At 41.3% G+C, this 15860-nt stretch overlaps 1 protein-coding gene across 1 annotated transcript in view; it reads left to right on the forward strand.

The window, feature by feature from the left end:
- Positions 1 to 15555, forward strand: part of LOC137427841 (uncharacterized) — a 31487-nt gene extending 15932 nt beyond the window's left edge. The window contains exons 3-5 of the mRNA XM_068117606.2: positions 77 to 213; positions 13872 to 14203; positions 14347 to 15555. Of these exons, the coding sequence (XP_067973707.2) occupies positions 77 to 213; positions 13872 to 14203; positions 14347 to 15457 (1580 nt within the window). The 3' untranslated portion in view covers positions 15458 to 15555. The remainder of the gene's footprint in view (positions 1 to 76; positions 214 to 13871; positions 14204 to 14346) is intronic.
- Positions 15556 to 15860: the final 305 nt, after the last annotated feature.

Genomic DNA, 15860 nt, shown 5'->3' on the forward strand with positions numbered 1-15860 from the left:
CATACCGTTGTGTTTATGCTGTTTTTATATCCCTCTGATACACATTCTTCTTCTTCTTCTTCTTTTTTTTCTTCAGAGAAATCAAAGATGGTTCTCAACATGATTCCGTGCACCAAGAATGCTCATACCCTGAACGAGAGATATTTGCTACAAGACCAGGAGAGTCACGGTGCAAAGTCCAAGGATTACAAACACGATTATTCTCATGATCAGGTAAAGGTGAAGATGGACACTTGTGAAATGACCCACAAGTGCACTGAATGCAATACATTATTCAGTTGCTCCTCATCCCCTGAGGTACACATGAATACCTACACCGTTGAAAGTCCGAACAAGTGTAGTAGCTGCAATGAAGCATCTGAGCAGAACTCAACCCGTCAAGTATGTTGGAGGATTTCTTCAGAAGAGACATCATTCAGATGCAGTGTATGTAATACGTTTTATTGGAATAAATCCAACTACCAGAACCACAAGAGGAACCATACTAGGGAAAAGCGCCACAAGTGCACGATATGTCGAAAATCCTTTAATCGGAAGTCAAAGTACGAGGAACACTGGAGGACTCACACGGGGGAGAAGCCATATATGTGCATTGTGTGCTGTAAATCATTCTGCCGCCTCTCGGGCCTTAAGATACACATGAGGACTCACACCGGGGAGAAACCGTGTAAGTGCAGTGTGTGCTGTAAATCATTCAGTCGCATCTCCACCCTTAAGATGCACATGAGGACTCACACTGGGGAGAAGCCACATAAGTGCAGTGTGTGCTGTAAATCGTACTGTCGCTTTGCAGACCTCAAGATGCACATGTGGACACACACAGGGGAGAAGCCACATAAGTGCAGCGTATGCTGCAAATCATTCTGTCGCATCTCAGACCTCAAGATGCATATGAGGACACACACCGGGGAGAAGCCACATAAGTGCAGTGTGTGCTGTAAATCATTCTGCCGCATCTCAGACCTTAACATCCACATGAGGACACACACCGGGGTGAAGGCCCACAAGTGTTCTGTGTGTCCGAAGGAATTTCATCAGTTATCCAATTTAAATCAACATCAGAAAATACACACAGGTGTGAAATCCTACAAGTGTTCTGTGTGCAGTAAGGCCTTTAGTCAATCATCAAGTTTACATCGACATCAAAAAATACATTCGGGGGAGAAGCCATACAAGTGTTCTGTGTGTTCAAAGGAATTTACTCGTTCATCAAATTTATATCAACATCAAAAAATACATTCGGGGTAGAGGTTGTGGATACCTCCCCTGTGAGCGATTCCGTGCGATGGCAAACAATTAAGCAAACCGGTGCGGAGAAAGTGAGCAGGCAGACGCACAATCCTGGCATATACCTTTTTGGCATGACTCTCCTGAGTGATATCTATGACCCCTGTCAAGCAGGCGAGGCCATACGGCCTCTTGGGGAAAGCAAAATGGCTGGATGTAATGAAAATATAGCTGGCTGTATGTCCAAGAGAAAATAACAGGCAAACAATGCAAAAAAGATTGGTCTGATAGAACTATTCAAGAAAGGAAACGGAAGCCCAAGGCTAAAGAGAAAAGTCTGAATTAAAACAAATAAAATTGAAAAGAAATACCGAGAGTCAATGGGCAACGAAAACAAACTCAAAATATAAATGATAGCAGGGAAGAAAGAAATACAAGGAAGCCAATAACAGAAAAAAACCAGTTGTTTGAAAATAACCCAAACAAGTCAGGAGACGACGATGGTTCACGAGCGAGCGGTATTCAATGACAAAGGACGGACTATAATCGAAACAGGCCCGGACAGGCCAGGTCCGGAAATGTCAAAACGAAGGTTACTGACCTTGAAATGAGATAGAAAATAATGTATAATCAGTTATGAGGTTAGTTCGCTACACAATACCGAAAATTCAGTTCAATTCCGACAACTTTGACCTTTGTTTGTGACCTTCAAAGGTCAAAGGTCGAAGATTCTGAAATTTGTTGGAAAACTTGTATTTCATGATGTGTGTGATAATATAAGATCATGTACGACATTTCACCCTATCAGGAAGCGAACAATGTAATAAAACCATCAGAAATCGACTTTTCTAAATTTTGTGACCTTGTGACCTTGTGACCTTGACCTTGTGGCGAAAATGAAAAATCGAGCTCCGTGGGGCTAGACACATGACATTGGCCTAACCAAATACCGAAACCCCTGTCAGATTCCACCAACTCCCTCCAAGAAGATGTAGCTTGAACTCGATTACCCCCTAAAAAGACATCTTTTTAAGGCTTTTGTGTTCAAACAAATATGGCGGCCGAACCACGTGACTGTTGACGTAATCATTATTATTTTTTTCTCCACCAATTTATCCCGAGATGCTCAATAAATTTCATCTTGATCTGATGAAGTTCTGTACTTGTCGAATTATGCCATCATAATGGAAGCACCTATGACATAATCATTAACATGTTTTATTCCCCTTGGAGAGTTATTTATAATGAATGAGCCATGTCTCAATTTTTTCTTTGCAGCGCTTTCGGAGATATAGAGGTGCAAAGTTTTTTCGGTTTTTCCAAGATGGGCGATGGTGAAAATGTCCTGTCAATCGGACCAAGGTTTTTTTTTTCCCCTGTATACAAGATCAAGGCTCGTGAAAGAGCTAACATTAATCACACAAAAAGTCAAACCGACACAAACCGACACATAAAACACAAAATAAGGGGAGTGGTAGACAAGATGGGGAGAGAGGGCGAAGGACACAAACACAACATTTGAGGGCAGGGACATCGTTAGAACTGTGGGAGGGAGAGGGCTTGGGGGGAGGTGGGAGAGGTATAAAACATATGGACACTGCAAGGACTTCCAGGAAAGAAGTTGGAATTTTGAAAAAGTGTATCTGGGGTGAATTAGCAGGGGTAGAAGAGATCAAGCTTTTGGATGGGGGAAGATAAGAGATGGTGGTGAACTGCTGTTTTAAAGACCTGGAGGGAGGAGTGGGATTGAAGGGAGTGGGGGAGTTTGTTCCAGAGGTGGGAAAAAAGGGGAATAAAAGAGTGAAGGTGAGCAGAGAGCCTACATTTTGGCAGTTTAACCATAAGATGGTTGCTGGCAGATCTTGTGCAACCTGTAGGAATATTTGGGGGACAGAGCACAGATAGAGCTGGGGGAACATGCCGGAGAGGAGTCGGTAAAAAAACAGAAAGACCACCAACCTGCTTGCGGTGAGTGAGTGAAAGGCCCTCGGAGTTAGCTTCATCGCAGGAGATTCCAATGATTCTGATAGCTTTGGTTTCAACAGCGTGAAGTCGAGCTAGGTGTGAGGCAGGAGCACCGGCCCAGAGGGGGGAACAGTATTCCATTGAGCTGCGGATGAAAGCCTTGTATGTGTTGAGGAGCTCAGGTGTGCCAAGGAAGGACTTCGCATGACGGAAGATGCCCAGTCGGCGACTGGCTTTGGAGGCCAGCTTGGAAATGTGGTTTTCCCAAGAAAGATCATGGCAGATAGTGAGACCCAAAAGCTTGAGCGACAGAACTTCTTGGAGAGGATTGTTGAGAAAGTAGATGGGAGGGTTTTCCAGTCGGTCTTTTCGGAGAGACATCGTAAGAGTGTGAGATTTGTCACGATTGAAAGACATGTTCCACTTGTTTGACCAGTCTGTGATTTTGTCCAGGTCTGCAGAGAGTGAGGAGGCTGCAGACTGCCGATCTGAGGGATGAGGAATGGAGCGGCAGAGAGTGGAGTTATCGGCTGCAGACAACAACAACAACAACAACATGCATTTTAAGGCCATTTTCCCTGCTAGAGTGGGGGTTAGCCTTGCGGTCCCCATGACAATCTTCTCCATTTTGCCCTATTTTCTGCATCTCTCCTTGTTAACCCCCTTGCCCGCATTTCTTCTTCCACCATCTTTAGCCAAGTCTTTCTCGGTCTTCCCCGTCCTCTACTTCCTTCTACATCAATTTCCATCACTCTTCTCAACCAGTCACTTTCATCCTTCCTCAACACATGACCAAACCATCTCAGCCTGTTCCTCTTCACAGCATCAATCACAGGCAATATTCCCATCATCTTTCGCAATTCATCATTTGTCTTCCTCTCTCTCAACGATACTCCGCACATCCATCGAACCATTCGCATTTCCACCCTTTCCAGCCTTCGTTGCTGCTCTCTACGTTCATTACCCATGTCTCGCTCCCATAAATCATAACACTTCTCACACATGCAGCATACACCTTTCCCTTCAGCTTCAGCGACACTCTCCTCCTCGTCAGCACGCCACTCAGTTCCCGAAACTTCTTCCATGCACATCTCACTCGAGCAACCGTTGCCGAGTCTGATCCACCTTCTCCATTCAGCATGTCTCCGAGGTAGCAAAATGTTTTCACACCTTCCAGCTTCACGCCGTCTCCAAGATCCAACTCAACATTTCCTCCATCTGCAGCTCCCTCTGTGCACACCTTACATTTGAATGTAGCTGCCACACTGGTAAATGACCCTCTCAGACCACTACATTTTTGATGAACCCACTCAGCGCACATTGTACATTGAATGGAGTTCACTCCGACACCCTTCCTGCACACAGCACACGGCCACTTCCCAGTTCTTTCCACCTCACCACATGCTTTACCACTTGCCATCACCTTCGTCTTTCCGATATTCACCTTCAGACCCTTTGTCTCCATACATTCCTTCCACTTGTTCATCTTTTCCTTCAGTCCATCCATACTTTCCGCAATCAACACCAGATCATCTGCATACAACAACTCCCACGGTAAACCCTCCTTTACGTTCTGAGCCAGCACCTCCATCACAGCTACAAATAGTAGTGGACTTAGTACCGACCCCTGATGCACTCCCACCATCACCTCAAACTCACCACTGTTCCCGTCCTTCGTCCTTACAGCTGTGCGTGCTCTTTTGTACATTGCCATCACTACTCTGATCAACCATTCCTCCACTCCTAACTTCCTCAATGCCCATGTCAATACTTTGCGTATCGGCTGCAGAGAAAATCATATTTATTCTGTGCGGACAAACAAACAAACAAGAAGACGTCATGCAGAGCACAATACTTGGAGCACAAAGATGCAAAATCCCCCCCCACCCCCCCAAGAAAAAAAATTGCATTGATACAGCAAATTATCCATTTCTTCAAGATTAAAATTGACAATCGTGCTCAAAGCTCGGGTCAATCGGAAGAAAAATGACGATTTTTCAGATGGAAAATGATTTTGGAAGGTTGACCTTGAGTTGACCTTTGACCTTTTGACCTCAAAAATAGTTAGTTTCCCTATTTAGTGACAATGTGCAAATGCTGTTCAATTTTCAAGTCAATTGGATGAAAATTGAGGATTTCAGAAACATGGCCTATGTTTACCTTTTGACCTATGTTGACCTCAAAAATACTTGGTGGTTGAATTCAGTGACAATATATGCAAATCCTCTTCGATTTCAAGTCAATCGGATGAAAATTGATGATTTTAGAAAATTGGCCTATGTTTAACTTTTGGCCTATGTTCACCTAAAATATAATTTGTGGTTGAATTCAGTGACCAGATATGCAAGTCCTCTTCAAATTTCAAGTTAATTGGATGAAAATTGAGGATTTTAAAAATACGGCCTATGTTGACCTCAAAAATACTTGGTGGTTGAATTCAGTGACCAGATATGCAAGTCCTCTTCAAATTTCAAGTCAATCGGATGAAAATTGAGGATTTTAGAAATTTGGCAAAGTTGGTGACCTTTGGCCTATGTTAACCTTTTGACCCCAAAAACAATAGGATTCTTGCTTATGACCAACTCTATCGTTTGGTGAAGTTTTGTGACGATCAGTTTAGAATTGTGACCTGTCGGCCGGTGACAAACAGACAGAACCACAAACGCAACCAACCAATATACTTGAAAAATCTTCGATTTTGCAACTAACAAGAAGAAGTGATGGCAAAATCCACCCCCCCCCCCCCCCAAAAAGGTTGCCATTGATCCATCAAATTGCCCCTTTCAACATGATTAAAATTGCCGATCTTGATCAAAGCTCGGGTTAATAGGATGAAAAGTGACAATTTTTCAGATGAAAATCGATTATCGAAGTTTCACCTTGAGTTGACCTTTGACCTTTTGACCTCAAAAATAGTTAGCTTCCCGAGGTACTATGCAAATGCAAATGCTGTTCAATTTTGAATTCAATCGGATGAAAATTGACGGGTTTTTTCAGATGAAAATTGATGATTTTGGAAGTTTGACCTTAGGTTGACCTTTGACCTTTTGATCTCAAAAATAGTTGGTTTCCCAATTTATAGTGACTCAATGTGCAAATTCTGTTAAATTATCATGTCAATCGATGATAATTTGATTTTTCAGATGAAAATTGATGATTTTAGAAGTTTCACCTTGGTTTGACCTTTTGACCTCAAAAATAGTTTGTTTCCCAATTTAGTGACTCGATGTGCAAATGCTGTTAAATTTACATGTCAATCGGATGAAAAATGATTTTTAGAAATTTGACCTCCAGATGACCTTTGAGCTCAAAATCAATAGACTTCTCAATTGTGATGATCTCTACAACCCGGTGATGTTTCATGACGATCGGTTTCGAATTGTGACCCGTAGGCGAGTGACAAACAGACGAACAGAATAACAAACGCAACCGACCAATATACTTGAATCTTCGATTTTGCATATAACAAACAGACAGACAGTCAGACAGACAAACAAAAGGACTCAAATGCAATACCGTCTCCTCAGGCGAGGGTAATAACTTTAAAATGCCAAGCTTCCAAAGCCCAGATGGGATTCCAAATTTCTGTTCAAAGTAACTGGATGCTTTCCACAATCACTACGATCGAGCATTCCACAAACTTAATCAAGAGGAAAGGGCTAATGGATGAGTGGCTAACAGAAGGTATCCAAAAAAACGTTACTCATCCCAAAATCTGAAGAAACCCAACTACCTCACAAATATCGACCAGTAACACGTCTCTCGACGACATCCAATCATCACAGAAATCATTTAGTACAAGGAGGTCGAGAGGCAGAGTTGAAGGGTTGCATGAGAGGATGCTACGGAACAAGAGACAACCTTTTACTGAACATGGTCGTACTCTAAAATTGCAAGTTGTGAACAACCAAATTGCGCAGACCTGATAGACTACAAAAAGATTTTGATAGTGTCCCACGTTCGTGATGGTAAAATGGATGCAAATGTACAAAATCAATCCCGAAATAAAAGTGATTGACAAGGCGATGGAGTTCTGAAATACCGCATTGATATTACAGCACTTGGCAGGAAAGATTGAAGTAGCAGTCGTGAAGATACAACGTGGAATCTTCCAAAGCGACAGCCTTCTCTCCTCTTCCTCTTCCTCATTAATCTTACTCTGGATCCACTGAGTAACCTCATTAACGGGCATTGACACCAATAAACCCTAAGATCCAACATAAGAATGTCCAAAGACATAGGAAAGGTGACATCTACTGTATATCGATGATTTGAAGCTCTTCGCATCGAAAGACAAAAATTTTGCAGAATAACTAAAACTCGTAAAACGGTACTCCGAGGACATTCAAATGGAATTTGGCCTAAATAAATGTGCCAAGCACACATTTGTAGCAGGTAGATCAACAAAGCAGACAATATGACTCTTGACCTAAGAACAACAATACAGGAGTTGGAATACAGGAGCGTTATACAAATACGTCAAGTAGAATAAGGTCACCAAATATGTCACAAACAAATGTGGGAAGAAATTTCCAACTAATACTTACATGGAAGGAATCAAACCCTAAAAAAAAACACATCTCTCCCCAAAATACAAAATCAAAGATGTAAACCAACTTTTGGAGTATCAGTATTCCAATGCAGTTGAGGAATAGTGAACTGGACACAATTGGAAATCAGCATGCTAGATATCAAAGCAAGGAAACTCCTCACTATCCACAAAATGTTTTACAACAACCAGTGCATCCCGAGAATGTACCTACCGACATCAGAAGGAGGTGTTGGCCTGATAGAGCTCAACCAATTGTGCACAGAATGGTGTGGATTAGGTTGAGTACGTGTAAAGCTCAACAGACTATCGAATCCAATTTGTACACAAACACCAAGACAACAGGCCAGAAAATGTATGTCTAACTCACATTGCGAAATATCTGCAAGAACTGGTGTGAATAGAAGATGCTACACCAGAAATTGAAACAACGATGAATACAACCCCAATGATTGCAAGAAAAAAGAAAGAAAACTATAAACGAAATATCAACAAATATACACCGACAATTGCGAGAAGGGTAAAAGAGCTGGAGGAAAAAAAAAATGTGGACAGATTTTGAATTAGCAAAAAAGGCTCATTGGAGGGTCTCAGAATTAATCAGCTTACCTGGATGGAGAACGAATAAATGCTCCAGATGAAGGACACTATCTATACCAATGGCTGGAAGAATATGGCAGGACTGAGTCAGACAAGTTTACGTTCTGCAAGGTAAAAAACAGAGAGCACCAATCGCATTCTCTCGGGATGTAAAAAAAGCTACCCATGTCAGAACAGCTGTACACACAAAGGCACAACAATGTATGCAGAGTAATCCACTGGCACATCTGCGAAAACTTCAAATATCCCAGAACTCAGATGTCTCAGTACTCTAACCATTGTGACCAGACATAATACTCACATACAAATAGGAAAAGATGGCATTGCTAATCGAGGTGTAATACTCAGCAACTTTGGTGTAAATGACACAGAAATTAGAAAAATGACCACCTACCAGGATCTGAAGAATGCAGTCAAGAGATCCTGGAAGCAGAAGTGTGTCAGTGATAGTTGGATAGAGTTGGCGAGACATGAAGGAGGCAGAGGCCTGATGGACTTTAATCACGTTAATTGAACCACTGTGGGATTGGCTGTGAATGTAAAACCCACATCTTTCTTTCTTTTTTGTATACTTGGTCGAGGCTCGTATAAGAGCAAACACATATAACATATCATAGAGGGGGTGGAGGGGGTAACACAACAACAGTAGGGAACAGGGACTTCGGGAGATCTGTGGAAGAGAGAGGGTTGGGGTGGGGTACACGGGATAACCAAGATCAACACTACAAGGACTTTCAGGAAAGAAAACAGGGGATCTGAAGGAGGTGTGTTTGGGGTAAATTAACGGGGGTGGAAAATATGGTTTTGGATGGGGGAAGATATGAGATGGTGGTGAACAGCTGTTTTGAAGACCTGGAGCTGTTTTCAAGATCTTTGAATCCCATTTCACATGAGCACCAAGCAAGCAAGGCTGGAAAGCTTATTCACATTGGAAAACTTTTTCCAACAAGAAGCGCAATTACAAAATGCAAGAATTGAAAGGGAAACAGAAGGGGACACAACATTCACAATTTCAAGAAAGATGAAGGAAAGTCGCAAAAAAAACCCATTCAACTCAGACATTTTTATTTGTTAATGTTAAGGAGAGATCAGCTGGATGGGAAATGTCCTCTTCTTGATGTGGAATGGACTGAAAAAGCTCCTTTACGAACCTGAAATAATTGTTCATGAATTATATACAATCATTTCATGCATTGGTTGAACTGACTCCGTTTAAATGTTTCCATATCAAAAAATCTGTACAATGTTTATCTTGTAGTTAGTGTGATAGTTTACCAATTCACTTGTTTATAGTTTCTATTGCAAGAATAATTTTCTTGTTTTTTTAAACAAAATGCTGTGAATTTGTCTTATGCAAATGAATTAAAATCGTATTATCAAAACTTCATTTTCTTTAATTGTCACTGTGCTTATTATTTCTAATTGGACTTGAACATTGTAGTCGACTTTTTTTTCTTTTAGGCCTCTTCAAAATTGTGTTTATCAAATTTAGATTTATGAGTGATGGTTGAAATGTTCAAGAAGACCCCACCTTTTTGCATCTGCAAATGCATATGGCTGCCGGAGCAGTTTCTTGAATATTGGGCGCAATCCGAGACGGGTCGCCACTTGAACGCAGGATACTCGAATGGCTCATTCTTCCCAGTCAGCTAGTACTCATTTGACAGGTTGGGTCACCCAAAAAGGTGTTAATTCAACGGCATTACTGGGGCTTGAACTCAGGACCTCCTTAACCGTTAGGCCAACACCAGGCTGAAATTTTAAAGAAGATTTTAATAATATGTACCAAAAATCCAAATATTCAGAAATTCACGGAAATAGCCGTCAAAGATGGGTGATGGGATTGCCTGGCATTTGATAGGATGGGAATCCTGTATATTGTAGAACAACAACGATGACAATGCCACGACCAACCGAAAAAATTGAAACAACTAGAACGGCACTCAGTAGAGAGCACACCTCCGCCTGGTTGGCCTCAATGGTGAAGGTGAAGAATCACTTAAAATCACTTAAATCTCACTCAATGGGGAAGAATCACTTAAAAAATTCGACTAGCTGGATCCGGATCCAGATCTTCACCAAAATCTAATCCATCCTTCCTTGTCACACACACAACCTGTACAAGTTTCGTCCAAATCCGTCCACAACTCACAATCGCATGATAGATCGGGATTTGCATTATTGATGTTATCGTCATTCTTAACGAATTAACTTTCCAACTGGTGGAATCACGTCATGGCCCGATTTGCGTGGCCTGTTTGTGGCCAATGAAAGGCCTGCTTGGAAACTTCTTCTTTCATTCGAAGAAACTTCTTCGAGGAAGACTGAGAAGAAGGCCTGTTTGGTCGAAAGCTTGTCGAAAATTAAAAATCGACTGTCTTGAAACTACGTCCGCTACTTATTTAATTTCTTCCGATTATGTATATATATATATATATATTATATATATATATATATATATATATATATATATATATATATATATATATATATATATATATATATATATATATATATATATATATATATATATATATATATATATATATATATATATATATATATATATATATATATACTGAAACGCAAAAGAAACTTACCACCTTTGAAACCTTTAAATATCAACAATAACACTGCGTGTAGTAAATGTGTGAACTTATTTGTGGACAATAGTGTCCTCACTGTCAGACAAAACGGTCACGGATGGTCACTTGAACCTTCAATGGTCACTTCATAGCACAGCTGTTGAACAGCCGTTTTGACTGTCAGTGATTAGCCAAGGGGTACGGGATGATTTTAATGAGCTGCACGTGATGTCTTGATATTGGCTTTTAAAAGGCCAGTGCAAAATGGGCATTTTGACCGAAAAATTTGACCATTTTGACCATTTTGACCAACTTCAAAAAGACCGAAAACGCAAAAGAAACTTGCCACTTGTTTGAAATGTAATAAAATTGTAACAGTTCAAAATAAAACAAACCAACAATTGCTAATTGAAACATTGGCATTTTATTGATGACATGTCAAGTTTTTGACCAAGACACACCATCTCATCAGTTTGTTCTACAGTACAGAACAGCACAGGGTGCAATGTCAGTCCCCTTTCAATAGCGTGTGTGGCCACCATTGTTTTGGATACAGGCAGTGCATCGTCGGCGTATACTGCCTACCAGTCTTTGGATGGATTGCTGCTGGATTCTGTCCCACTCAGTCCTCAATGTCTGAAGCAGCTCTGCCCGTGTCCTGGCCCTGCCAACTACGCGTCTCCCAAGCTCATCCCACAGGTGCTCTATGGGATTCAGGTTAGGGGAGAGCACAGGCCACTGCATGGTGTTGATGTTCTCGCCTTGGAGAAATGCAGTGGTAAAGCGAGCAGCATGGGGACGAGCGTTGTCATGCTGAAAGGTTCTCAGTTCTGGGTGGTCTAGCAGGAATGGCAGCAGATGAGGTCGCAGGATGTTATCCACATACCGCTGGGCGTTAAGATTCCCATCCACAACCACCAGTGGCGTCCTGTACCGGCCTGATATGGCGGCCCACACCATCACACTTGGGCCACCCCACCTGTTGGCTTGACACACGCAACAATCGGCATATCGCTCGCCATTTCTTCTCCAGACACGCTCATGCCCATCACGACTGTCCACACAGAACCTTGACTCATCACTGAAAGCGACCTCGTTCCACTGCGCCAAGGTCCACCGCTGATGCTGCTGGCACCATCTCTGTCGGTTGCGGCGATGGGCAGCCGTCATCACGGGGCGTCTGTATGGTCTTCTGGCAGTCAGACCATAGTCATGCAGTCGTCTTCATGCAGTATCATTGGAGATCCGTGGGTTTGTACGCCCCGGAGTTTCTGCCGCAGTGCAGGATGCTGGACGGAATCGATCCCGCAGGTGACTTCGGACCATCTGCCTGTCCTGCCTTGCAGTGGTGACTCTTGGCCTCCCTGATCGAGGTCTGTCATCTGCAGAGTTGTGGAGGGTGTCTCTGTCCACCAGGGCCGATATTGTCTGGTGTGAACAGCCAAGGCGACGTGCCACCTCACGGTAGCTCAGTCCGCCTTGCAGCATGCCCAGGGCATGCTGCCATTGATCCCTTGACAATCATGGCATGTTGATTGAAATGCCCATTTTGCACTGGCCTTTTTAAAGCCAATATCAAGACATCACGTGCAGCTCATTAAAATCATCCCGTACCCCTTGGCTAATCACTGACAGTCAAAACAGTTGTTCAACAGCTGTGCTATGAAGTGACCATTGAAGGTTCAAGTGACCATCCGTGACCGTTTTGTCTGGCAGTGAGGACACTATTGTCCACAAATAAGTTCACACATTTACTACACGCAGTGTTATTGTTGATATTTAAAGGTTTCAAAGGTGGTAAGTTTCTTTTGCGTTTCAGTATATATATATATATATATATATAGAGAGATATATATATATAGAGTCATTCCACGAAACCGGTACGATTTGCGGTCCCTCTGACCTTTTTAAGTGTATTTTATCCATCGGGTCACCAAAATCAAATTTTAAAAGCTTTTTATCATCAATTGAAATGTTCCCTTTAATATTTTGTAAACAAATTACATACATTTTATCTTTATATCATAAATTATCTTGCTTTTTTCAGTAGACACCACCTATTTTGTCCATTTTTTCATGTCCCCCTTGGCCTTCGATGAAAGTGGACTTGAGATATGACGACTAAAAATGTTTAAAAAATCATAAATTTTGCCATTGACATACAATTGTATCTGTGCTTTATTGCTGGTCATGTTTAGTTTTTTAATAAATAGATGATTAATCATTAAAATAGCATTATATAGTTCTGTCCCCCAGTCGCACTCAACCCCGTTACACAAGTCATTCCCCCCTCCATAAAAATAATGAACTGGCCCTTTAAGTGACATCACCAACAGGAAGTGGCATTCTACAAGTGTTCTGAACAAGATGCTGCAGAGAGAGGTAACTTCCCACCTTTTTGTCCAATGTTTTATAGTAATTTAAACTTTCATAGTGTGGTCGTAAAGCTTAACAGCTCAACTCTTACATGTAATAAAGATAGAAAACAATTATTTGGGAAAATTATCTTTGTTATTTCAACAATATATTGGATTTCTTACTATCATGCATGCCATGTGGTCTCCCCTTAATCAACACAGGTAGAGTAGTGGCCATCTTGAGTAAAAAATCACAACCCCGTTACACTCAACCCCGTTATTAGTTTCACCATAACAGGGTTGTGAGATTTTGACGGGGTTGTGTTTTTAACACTTTGGTTGTGAAGTTATCATATTATTTAAATTAATTATTATATTTCATCAACATTCTTATACTACATGCATATTATATACTTGATAATGTCTATGCTAAAGCTGGGTTTGCTGTTATTTTTTTACACAGTCATACAGTAATAGCTTATTAGAATGACATCATTGGAAAGGTTTCCTATTCTTCTCAAAGTTTCTGCCTATAGAATAGCTCTGAAAGTATATTTGATTTAATTATATCAATTTAAATATCTACAGACATCTATGTCCAAGATGGCACCAACAACAGCGGCAGAAAGGCAGAGGCAGTACCGTGCCCGCCTAAAAGCTGATCCTGCAAGGAGAGAGCAATACTTGCAGAGAGAACGACAAAGATGGAAAAACAATGTAGAGGCTGGGAAAAAACAAGCAATCAATGACTTAAGTCCAAGAGAACAGCGGCACAAGCGTAAATCCTGGAGAGCCGCCTACAACAGAAGCAAGGAGAGGAGAGAAGCACTGAAGAACCTAACCACTCCTCCACTAAGTCCAGAAGATGCCCCTCATCCACAAAGTCCAGAAGATCCCCAGGAGCAGGACACACCTTCAAGGTTAGAGCAAAGAGTAGTTAAGAGTGTTGTAAAATTACTTGTTTGAGGGTTATAAAGAGTTTGAAAATGTTGAGGTTGCATGTGATTGTTTTAGAAAATTGATGTTGGTGTTGAATTGACTAATGTATTGACTGTGTTTATAGGCAACATGTGGCAGGGAAGAAAAAGACCAGAAAAGAAAGAAGCAGACTGATGATGGAACTTCAAGAACTAAAAGAAGAACTAGACAAAGAAAGAAAACGCTCAACAAAATATAAAAAGAGGTACCAACGTGTAAAGAGGCATTCTGAATCACCAAGGTCAAAGGTGAATGACTTAACAGTAAAGTGCCCTGTGAACCCAAAGATCAGGAAGATCTTGCTGTTTCACCATTCAATGATTGGAGACATAAAGAGAAAATATCAGCAGGCCACCACAGAAAGGGACAGACAACTCATTGCAAAACTGTCAAGGGGAGGCAAAACTGTCAAAAAATATAGGTTGCAGAGAATGGCTGAAGAATCCCTGGGCTTTTCTCCCAAGCGTTGGAAACACAACTTTGAGAGTCTAAATTATGAAAGGAAGAATACCACCAGGTTCGCTGATGTCTTCAAACAAAAAGTAAAGAAGTTTTATTTAAGAGATGACGTCAGCAGGATCACCACAGGGACCAAACAAACACTGACAAGAAACAAAATAAAGAAGCAGAAAAGATTCCTGGTGGATACACTGAAAAATCTGCACAGAAGATTTTTATCGGAGAACCACCATAACAGGATCTCGTATTCTCTATTTTGTATTCTTCGACCTTTTTGGGTCGTCAATCCCACAATCTCTGAACGAGACACGTGCATGTGTAAGTTGCATGAGAATCTAGGCTTTGTCGCTGAGAAGCTCCACCAGCTGAAACTTATCGAGATGGCCAATCTTGAAAACCTGGTAGAGAAGGTGTGCTGCAACTCCTCCAACAAGAACTGCATGTATGGCGAGTGTGTGGACTGCAAGGACAAGTGTGTCCCAATCTCCAGTACATATGACGGTACAGCAAAAGTATCTTTCACTCAGTGGGTCACAGAAGATAAGGAGATGGATAAAAAGAAAGAGGGAGAAAAGAGGTCAACTGTAAAGGTCACCATCAAGAAATCTGTGGAAGGCACACAGGAGAACCTTACTGAGTTGTTCCACACCTACTTCCAGCGGTTCAAACGACATTACTTCAACATCAAGCAGCAGTATGGCTTCTGCCGTGAGCTGAAGAAGAACATGTTTGAATAAAATGGTAGATATTTGTTTACATGAAGCCTCTCCAAGAATGGGTGGAGCTACTCTGTAAACGGAGTAAGCCACACCCCCGGACAGACAGACAGACAGAATCACCGTAGCCTATTATAATATATATATATATATATATATATATATATATATATATATATATATATATATATAAGTAGTGTATATATGTTGCTTCTGGGACACTCATTTTCCCATTGACTTACATGTTAATTTTCCTCTTTACCTCATTGCCCATTAACACCTCTATTTCTCCCACCCTAATCTTTATGAACCTTTTGTCTTTAGTACCTATCCTTAATGTTGTTCATTGGACCACTCAAACACTACAAATATTTGTTTTCCCTTATAGACCTATAATCCTTCTTCTATATATCATCTGGCAGAT

The sequence above is a fragment of the Myxine glutinosa genome, chromosome 5, assembly GCF_964187855.1.
Source record: "Myxine glutinosa chromosome 5, kmMyxGlut1.1, whole genome shotgun sequence".
NCBI lineage: Eukaryota > Metazoa > Chordata > Myxini > Myxiniformes > Myxinidae > Myxine > Myxine glutinosa.